This window comes from Sebastes fasciatus, chromosome 8, assembly GCF_043250625.1.
Source record: "Sebastes fasciatus isolate fSebFas1 chromosome 8, fSebFas1.pri, whole genome shotgun sequence".
Taxonomy (NCBI): Eukaryota; Metazoa; Chordata; class Actinopteri; order Perciformes; family Sebastidae; genus Sebastes; species Sebastes fasciatus.
This window is the reverse complement of record NC_133802.1, coordinates 29,222,620-29,232,989: the sequence shown is the minus strand read 5'-3', so window position 1 is coordinate 29,232,989 and position 10,370 is coordinate 29,222,620. Positions and strand designations below refer to the sequence as shown.

At 38.2% G+C, this 10,370-nt stretch overlaps 1 protein-coding gene across 1 annotated transcript; it reads right to left on the bottom strand.

Moving 5' to 3' along the window:
- Positions 1-2,729: 2,729 nt before the first annotated feature.
- Positions 2,730-8,824, bottom strand: mrgbp (MRG/MORF4L binding protein). Its single transcript, XM_074644853.1, has 5 exons — positions 8,553-8,824; positions 7,102-7,223; positions 6,920-7,001; positions 6,680-6,754; positions 2,730-5,826 (listed from the first exon to the last, which is right to left on the bottom strand). The coding sequence occupies exons 1-5, from the start codon at positions 8,692-8,694 to the stop codon at positions 5,609-5,611; spliced, it is 639 nt and encodes a 212-aa protein (XP_074500954.1). The 5' UTR covers positions 8,695-8,824; the 3' UTR covers positions 2,730-5,608.
- Between the last annotated feature and the right edge of the window lie 1,546 nt (positions 8,825-10,370).

Here is a 10,370-nt window from a genome sequence, read left to right as displayed (position 1 = left end):
GTGAAGGGGAAACTATTGAACATGTGTTTGTGGATTGTTTTCATGCTACTTCTTTCTGGTTTGATTTACAGAAGAAAACATTTTGAAAAATATATCACTCTAACAAAGATTGAGATATTACTAGTTTTTAACAATCCCAGTTTTTCAGCAGATGAAATTGACATCATTAATTTGATTAATATCTTAGCAAAATATTATATCCATAAAAGATATGGCTTAAAAGTATACCCTCCTTTAATGCTTTCAAAGATACTGATTTTAAAGGTCCCATATTGTAAAATGTGAGATGTTCACGTCTTTTATATTATAAATCAGGTTTAAGTGATATATAAATACTGTTAAACTATCACAACGCTCAATATACGGAGAAATACACACAGCCCCGTATTCAGAAATTGTACGTTTGAAATAAGCCGTTAGGATTTCTGTCCATTTGTGATGTCACAAATATATAATATTTAGACCATTACACGGTTTTTAAATGTAAATATTCTAAATGTGTCCCAGTTTATTTCCTGTTGCAGTGTATGTGAATAACATCAGGAAGTACACATGGACCCAAACTGTTGCCTAGCAACGCAAATCTGTTGAAATGCACTAAAACAGAGCGTTTATGACAGAGGGTAAATACAGGTATATTCAGGCTGACAGTGTGAGGAAAATAAAGTTTTTTTTTAACATTACAGCATGTAAACATGTTCTAGTAGAAACCCAAAATACAAGTATGAACCTGAAAATGAGCACAATATGGGACCTTTAATGGAAAGTCCTAATTTAGTTATTTAATGTAAATGATCCATAAAACAATATTCAAGTGATAAACAGTGTTTTCTATAACATCAAAAGAGATCTCACCAACAGGAACATGCTATTTACAATATATTATAATATTATATTGCCTATATACACCCAAATAATATTGTTATATTAAGTTCAAAAACATAGATAAGAGCCTTTATCAGTTGGAATCATAATGCCAGAGTATTTTAAGCAGCTCTTTGTTCTCTTAGTAACGAGCAGCTGTTTCCGCTGATGTCTTGAAAATAAAGCTGTCATGTTATTGTGTTAATGAGAAGAAGTGAATAATGGTGTTTTGTTGGGAGGAGGAAGAAAAAGGAGACAAGGAGCTGGAAAAGAGACAATGAAGGGCGGAGGAAGAGGAGAGGTTTAAATCAAAGCTTTTTATTGTGTAATCTTAATTAATGTAGCAACAGTCAGGTTTGGAAGGTGTTGCTTTTAAATTTACATTAATAAAAAGAGAGCAGAAAGCCTTTGTGAGGAAGAATAAAAGACGAGCTGGACTCCTTTACCTGACTGACCTTTACATTACTCATCTCTGTAATTTGCTATTTTGTGAATTGTTGAAACGCTCACTAAACTTTAACTTTAAAATGTAGGAGCAGTTCCACTTTATGTTGTCGCTTGAAAAAGGTCAAATTGAAACAAATCAATGCATTGACCCCAAAGTCACAATATTTTTTACTTTACCAATAAAACCTCTGGTTATTTTCCTGGTGCTGGTGTTAATCAGAAAGAGAATGATGGTTTCGTCCCACAGCAGCAGGACAGCGTCTCCCGGTGGCAACATCAACACACTGCAGCTTTAACAGGAAAGTGAATCACAGGATCCTTAATTTCTCTTTTATCTGCTGGTATCAATTAAATCTCTCAAGGTCAAACACAAAAATGTACTCAATAAGGCGGTCAACGTCTCCAGCAAAATAACACAGGAAACTCTGCAGGAACTTTACAACAATCATTTAAGATTTAAGAAAGCAGAATCCATCCCATATTTTACATCGACAGCTTCAGTCTCTGCCATCTGAAAGCCTCCTCAGACTCCCACTTACTAAAACCAATAAATTCAAACACTCCTTCCTGAACTCTCTCATAACGGTTTAACTTATTGTTTTTCAGAGCAATTTTGCTGTTTTTTTTTAATTTTTGTTTTATAATTAATATACTGAGTATTTCTAATTCATTTTTTTCAATCGAGTATTTTTTTTATTATAGTTTATTTATTTCTTTATTTTATAATTAATTGACTGATTATTTTTACTGTTTTGTTTTATAAATAATTAACTGAGTACTTTTAATTTATTTTTTTTAATTGACTGAGTTAATAATAATTAAGTAAGTAAAGAAGTAAGTAATTTTATCTTTTATTTTATAATTAATTGACTGAGGGTTTTACTCTTTTAATTTTATTTTTTATTAATTGACTGACTGTTTTTATTTTATAATTATTTTTTATTTTATAATTTATTTAATTATTTATTTTTAATTAATCGACTGAATATTTTTTATTTTATAATTTATTTTACTTTTTATTTTATAAATAATATACTGAGTATTTTTACTTATTTTATTTTAATATTAATGTTTTGTTTTATAGTTAATTTACTGAGTATTTTTACTGTTTTTATTTTTATTTTATTTTATAGTTAGCTGAGTTTTTTGTTTGATTGATTGATTGACTGAGTATTTTTAATTTCAAATGTTTTTAACTTTTATTTTAATTTTACTGATTTCTGGCCTCAGTGTATTTATGTGCCCTGTGTTTTATGTGTGCTAAATGTGTGAATCTAACTGCTGCATGACCAACTGCCCCTCTGGGGACAAATAAAGTGATTTGATTGATTGAGTGATTGAGTGATTGATTGATTGAGTGATTGAGTGATTGAGTTACTCTCCAGCGCTGCCTGTTGAATAACAAGAAGAGACGTTACTGATCTGAGTTCATCTTTAATGACACAAACAGCCTCAAACATCAATAAATTAACATCTGAAAAATTAAAGGGAACATTTTATTTTTATGGTCTGAAGATGAAACCGATCAGCTGACTAAATGTTCAGCGTGTCATTTCCCTGTTTGCTGACACTCAGACTACAGACTGAAACTGATAAACTAATATAATAATCGAGTGCTTTCAACCTACTGAAGCACTCTGTAGTCATGTGACTAAAATAAAACACAAAAAAACAAAAGGAAAACAGAAAAACATATTCAATAAACTTACAAAATGTTAGAACATCTGTTTAGAAGAAATAAAATATACGATAGCAGAGATTTATTGCATTATATTTAACAGTCAAACGATAAAAACCTCCCAGTAAAGACCTTCACTGAGTTAACATTTTAAATGTTCTGTTGGATGAACCGAGTCTTCTCTCTGGTCTCAATAAAACCTGACCTCCTGATGTTATAATAAATAATAAAAACAGCACTATTAAACACTACTTAAAATGATGGTTTGGTTTGGTTGACAGTGACCTGATACTTGACCTTTAAAGATCTATAATTGATGTTATGTTGTAGGGTGTTTTATATCAACTGTAAATAAAAATGTCATGATTTCTTTTCCATGTACGGGAGGTGGCCGCAGTTGTTTTGTCTGCAGGCTGCATGCAACCGCAACCTCATATCAGCGGTTTATCAGCCTCATAGATATGGCGTAGTGGAAGGGACCTGCTACACCTACTAGTGGGTTCAGGAGGCCGTTGTCATCTATTCACATGGTTGATCACCAATACGAATACAAGAAGACGACGCCGACCTCTAGTGGCCGTGGTAATTATGACGGGAGACAAGGGGGAAGTCAGGTGACGTAGTACAGAGAGCTACAGGAATGAGTCCTAAAACCCAGAAATGAGTTAGCATTTTAGCTTCTGGTTCCCTCATCTGGAAGTCAATGGGTTTTCAGTTAGATGGCTGAAATAAGGTCCGTGGTTAAAACAAACGGAAGAGATTTTAACGTTTTGTTCTACGATATAAAATCCGTCAGTAAATATCTCACTCGTGAATTTTGAAGCCTTTATGTGTCTTAAAAAAGGCGGTTGCTAAGAAGTGGCTAAATGAGACTACTAAACGTCATCACGCCGAATCGTTCGCCTTTACAGCCTCGTTGTGTATACTCACACTCGTGACCGTGGTGTAGTTTGTTTATAACCCAACGTTAGTTTTTTAATTCAGGCGATTGCTTTCACACTTCAAAAATCATAAAGCGGTGTTCATTTGTGGAGATTATCTTGCTGAACAAAACGTATATGTATCATTAACGTGTGTTTACCACAGAGCTTATTTTCTGCAATAATCCAATGGAACAATCCCATTGGCTCTTAGTGGAGGGAACCAGGGTGATGCTAACTTCCTGTTGGAAAACAGAAATACGTCATCCCTGGAGCACTCTCTGAAGTTTGTGTAGGGAGGAGGTCGTCGTGGATGGATGCATCAAACAAACACAGGACTTTCACCCAGGAGTCTGCTGTTCATGTCCTGTGCGAAACCAGAAGTCAATGTTGACTTATTTTACCATATTTTGTTACGTAACTTGCGTACTTAAAGCTAGGGTTGGCAATGTTCTTCAAAAACATTTTCGTTATATTTGTCGAAGTTCTCTTTACAGCCGACAGCAATCAATAACTCAAATGCTGTGACGAAAAAAGAACAAAATCCAGCGTCTATGGCTGTTGCAGGACTGTAATAAACCCGTCATATCATTTCATTCAGGCTGAATGTGATGATTAGAAAGCCAACTTCCTGCCTGCGTGCACTCTGCCTGTTTACCGGAGTCTCCCACCAGCTGCTAGCTTGACAGCTGTGAGCACTAACAATGGCCATGTTGGTTGTTTACGTTCATAACGATAATTTAGGGATGTGGCTTTGGAGGGAGGCCTGAAGGGACGGACTGTTAGTGTTGATGACTTGGTGACTTTCTAGATTTAAGGACTTTTGGAGCTAGTGCTGCTAGCTACTTTCATTGGAAAAGAGTTGGCAACACTGGGCTGGGTTTTTGGGTTGGATCATTTTAAACCTTAACAAGTAGTTTTGTTGCCTAAATCTAAAGTTGTTTTGTTTCACTTTCACAACGTTGTAGGTGCAGCGAGGCCCGTCTGAAGCATTAGAATGGTCGTGATAACAGCTGACAACGTCCATTCAATCAGATAACTTTCAAAACGGCTGCTCGGTCAGCGACGGTTGAAGAAAACAAGTCTGAAAAATCTAGGGGTGTGAAGTTAGAAAGAAGAGACCTTACCAGACCTCTGTAGCCCCTCATCTCTGCTGCTACTAGCAGAACACACTCCAAGTCACGAATGGTTGGCGATCAAGTTGCATTGTAGGTAATGCAGGCGCCAGGTTTTGACAGAAAAAAAATATTAATGCATGGATGAAAAAGGGGATATCTCTGGTTCTGCTGCATCTGTTCTGATTAAAGTGTCCACCGTGAGCCGACTGTGTTACAGGAGCGAGATGATGAAACTCTTTTAAAGCTCGTTGCTGTAAAAAACTGATGAAAGATTGACTAAATCAAACACCCTCTTCTAATATAACAAAATTAAAAAAAAAGACAAATAAAAACTTGCCGCTGTGGTCAGACGTCACTCAGCATCATGTGGCTTCAGTGAAGGAACAGAACAAGTCAACATGAAGCTCCGCCTCCACTTTATCCAGCGTTTTCCTGTTTGCAGCGCGGCGATCAGACAGCGGACGGTCATGTGACACAGCTGTGACGGCTATTCTTCTTCGTTTTCTGTCATTGTTACTGTAGCCGTCTCTCTCTCTCTCTCCTCCACACACATACTATGTCTCTCTCTCTCTGTCCACCTCTCAGGTGCGTCTCCTCTTGGCTCCTCCCGGACTCGCCGGGTTGGAAGACGACAGCAGTTTCTCAGCCGCTCGACTCCTCTTCCTCTTCTCCGCCTCCTTCCCTCCACCTCCTCCTCCTGCCGCTCCTCCTTCACTCCCTCCCTTCTCCTTGTCTCGCTCTCTGTCCTTGTCCCGACTGCTGCTCGTTCGCTCCGACATCTTCGACGATGAGTTACTGCCTGAAGACAGAGAGAGAGACAGGAAGTCATATCAAAACACAAAACCCAATGAAGAAACATAAACATCGTACTGGCCCCAATATATAACAATGGATTTCATGAAAGAACATTTTTCTATTCTTACTAGGGCTGTCAATCGATTAAAATATTTAACCCCAATTAATCTCTTGATTGTCCATAGTGAATCGTGATTAATTACACTTTTTTTATCTGTTCAAAATGCAAAATGTACCTTAAAGGGAGATTTGTCAAGTATTTAATACTCTTATCAACATGGGAGTGGAAAAATGTGCTGCTTTATGTAAATGGTAAATGGTAAATGGACTTGGACTTATATAGCGCTTTTCTAGTCTTCCGACCACTCAAAGCGCTTTACACTACATGTCAGTATTCACCCATTCACACACACATTCATACACTGATGGCAGAGGCTACTAAGGTGCCAACTTTGCCCATCAGGATTTAATCTAAATACTCATTCACACACCGATGTCTATGCCTCCGGGAGCAATTTGGGGTTAAGTGTCTTGCTCAAGGACACATCGACATGTGACCCGGAGCAGCCGGGGATCGAACCACCGACCTTCCGATTGGTGGACAACCTGCTCTACCCTCTGAGCCACAGCCGCCCCAAAATGTATGTATATAGTTATTATTGGAAATCAATTAACAACACAAAACAAAGACAAAATATTGTCCAGAAACCCTCACAGGTACTGCATTTAACATAAAACAATGCTCAAATCATAACATGGCAAACTGCAGCCCAACAGGCAACAACAGCTGCCAGTGTGTCAGTGTGCTGACTTCACTATGACTTGCCCCAAACTGCATGTGATTACAATAGACGTACCTTCTTCATGTGTAGCTGGAGGTTCTCTCTCCATCCTGAACTCCTCTTTGGTCTCCTCCTCTGAGCCCAGCTTCCCTAAACAAACAGAGAGAGAAGTTCAAGTTTTAATGAGCAACATGTATGATGTTGGTGACGGTCAAAAACCAAGATGGAGAAGGTCAAAACAAAGATGAAAACCACATAAAAGACATATTATCATTATTATTATTATTGTTATACCAGCAGAAATCATGTTCTGACCTTCTTTCACCTCCTGGATGATGTCATCAGGTAGAGAGAAGCTCTTCTCTGTGTTAGGAAACGGTAAGATCTCTGACTCGTGCTGCAACACAAACACACAAAGAGAGAGATTGAGAGGTGAGGAGCTCAGCCAGCCGATGCTCAGACAGAGTGTATCAGAGTGTATCGGAGTGTGTCCTCACCAGAGCCTGCATGTCGTACATCGTTCCCAGGTGATCCCAGATGACGGAGGAGGAAACCTGCCGTCCGATGTTCTGGCTGAACTTATCTCTGATACAGATCATGTGGAAGTGACGGTTCACCCCTGAAGAGAGAGAGAGAAGAGAGAGAGAGAGAGAGAGAGAGAGAGAGAGAGAGAGAGAGAGAGAGAGAGAAAGAGAAAGAGAGAGAGAGAGAGAGAGAGAGCGAGAGAGCGAGAGAAAGAGAAAGAGAGCGAGAGAGAGAGAGAGCGAGAGAGAGAGAGAGAGAGAGAGAAACATTTTTATTTATATTTTCTAACTGGAATGTCTACATTTTTCTAGTTTTATCTTAAGTTAACTTTACTTATCCGTACATATTGTATATTAGGGGTGGGGAGGGGGAATCAATTCACCTATGTATCGCAATTTTTTTTTTTTACGATTTTGAAATTGATTTCTTAATGCCAGAATCGATATATTTGCTTCATTTGAGTCTATGTGGAGGTAGAAGGAAGTTAACGCTTTTATTGTTGTAGTCTGAGAAACGTGACGTCATAGTAGTAGTAGACGGTAGTATTTCTACTTCTAGACTGTAGTATTTCTACTTTTAGAGACCGTCCGTGACCCCCAGGTTCAAACATTTTTACTGTATCAATTTAGAGATTTTCCAAAGTAAAAGTCCCTGATTCAACTTTTTCCCATGGTCTATTGTTAAAAAAGTTAACAAAAAATCACAATAAATTGTAATATCGACTAGCAATACTTGTAGAATCGCAATACATATCAAATCGGCACCCAAGTATCGTGATAGCATTGAATCGGGAGATAGCCCTAAACATTCACAGAGTACTTTTAGACGGTAGTATTTCTACTTCTAGACTGTAGTATTTCTACTTCTAGACTGTTGTATTTCTACTTCTAGACTGTAGTATTGTAGTATTTCTACTTCTAGACTGTTGTATTTCTACTTCTAGACTGTAGTATTTCTACTTCTAGACTGTTGTATTTCTACTTTTAGACTGTAGTATTGTAGTATTTCTACATCTAGACTGTTGTATTTCTACTTCTAGACTGTTGTATTTCTACTTCTAGACTGTTGTATTTCTACTTCTAGACTGTAGTATTTCTACTTCTAGACTGTTGTATTGTAGTATTTCTACTTTTCCTGAAGTAAAGGATCTGAGTACTGCTTTGTTGTTGTTGTTGTTGTTGTTGTTTTAAGGTAACGTTAGCTAACTCCACTGTGTCTCTGATCTGGTTTATAATCAGTTAAAACTAAATTAAGTCAAACATCAAACTACAGAAATAAACATTATCTCTCCAGGACCCTTTAGAGTGTCCCTGGAGACCCACAGACCGGCCGTGACCCCCAGGTTGAGAACCCCACCGTCCAGCCTGTTTAACGGCTCCTACCAGCAGCAGCTAACATGCTAACAGCGTTAGCCGACTCTTACCGACGGGTTTGTGTCCGATCATCGCGTGAAACAGGCAGACCTCCACCTCGTGGCTCCAGACCACCGAGTCCTCTCCGGGAACCAGCCCGGAGTCCGGAGGCTTCTCATCGGTCTGGTTCAGCGTCACGTCGGCTTCTCCCATCGTATACACTAACAAACAGGCTAAAAACAGGAAGCTAACGAAGCTAACGGAGCTAACAGAGCTACTGAGCGACCAGCTGCTGAGAACAGAACAAGAGTCCCGAGGTCGGTTCCGCCTCCGCCGGCAGCCGGAAGTACCATACCCATTCCGGGGTTTATTTCTTTCAGAATAAGTGTCTTCAGCACAGAAACTTAATTTTGGCCCCAACAACTTTTATGTAATTAAGTAAATAATAAATTAATTTATACGTATACAAATGAATAAATTGATGTCCGATATGACAACACTTTTGGGCTTTTTTCAGAATAAAAGCATAACATTAAAGGTCAAAAGAAATTAAATCTAACAGAAAACAATTTTTTGCCCCCAAACTACAAAATAATTAAGCAAATGACAAACAAATCAACAAATAAGTAAATTAATAAATGAATGTCCGATATAACAGCTGAAATGCTAACAACACGTTGGTTTTTTTTTCAGAATAAAAGCATAACATTAAAATGTCAAAAGCACTGAAATCTGACAAACAAAATGTTTTGCCCCCAAACTATAAAATAATTAAGCAAATGACAAACAAATTAACCAAGAGTTCCGAGTTTGGTCTCTACCTCCGCCGGCAGCCGGAAATACGATACTGCTTCCGGCTTTTATTTTTTTTCAGAATAAGTGTCACGTCTTCAGCACATATATCTGTCCAGAAACTTAATTTTTGCCCCTTCAACTTTTATGTAATTATGTAAATAACAAACTAATTCATATATGTACAAATTAATAAATTAATGTCCGATATGACAGCTGAAATTCTAACAACACTTTTGGGCTTTTTTTTTCAGAATAAAAGCATAACATTAAAGCAAAAATGTTTGTAACTTCTTACACGTATAAATCACCTGGGTCGGTGTCCCATACGCGCAAGACTCCAACACAAACTACACGGAAGCACCAAAATTGCAAAGTTATATCTAGTGAAGCCCGTCTGTTAAACAGTGTTGGCCGCGGACGGAGGACGCGGGGGAGACTGTAGCTTTGGTCTCCAGGGCCGGAGTCTCTGCTGTACTCTGCTCCTCTGCCTGCCTTCACTCAGCTCGCTCCACTCTCACGTGCATGCGTGCACACTACACACTGCAGAAGACTTTGTAGCTCTGAGAATATCTAGTGAATGTACAGAGGACGTTTGTGCAGAAATAAATGCTGCAGCTCCTCCAGACCAACAGAGGTTTCCTGTGTCTTTTGAAGTGACGGGGCTCCGCAGCGAGAAACGTTATCGCCATAGAACCCATTTCTTATTCATACATCTTGAGGTCAGAGGTCAAGGGACCCTTTTGAAAATGGCCATGACAGTTTTTCCTCGCTAAAATTTAGCGGAAGTTTGGAGCGTTATTCAAGCTAGTATGACATATGGTTTTCTAGTTTCATATAGTATCTGTACATTCACTCTAAAACTGAACTTGCTACAACCTCTGAAAGACAGTTGGGATTGCCCGCGAGTCTCAAGGAGGTTAAACGTGGAGTTCCTCAGGGATCTATTCTAGCTCCTCTGTTGTTCTCTAAACACTGCATTTACTTTAAACATGCAACTCAGTTACACTGAAAAATAATGTCCTTATTTGGAAACCACTACTAAATATTTCTAAAAGCAAGCATATTAACTGGGTCGACATATTACTAAACAATTT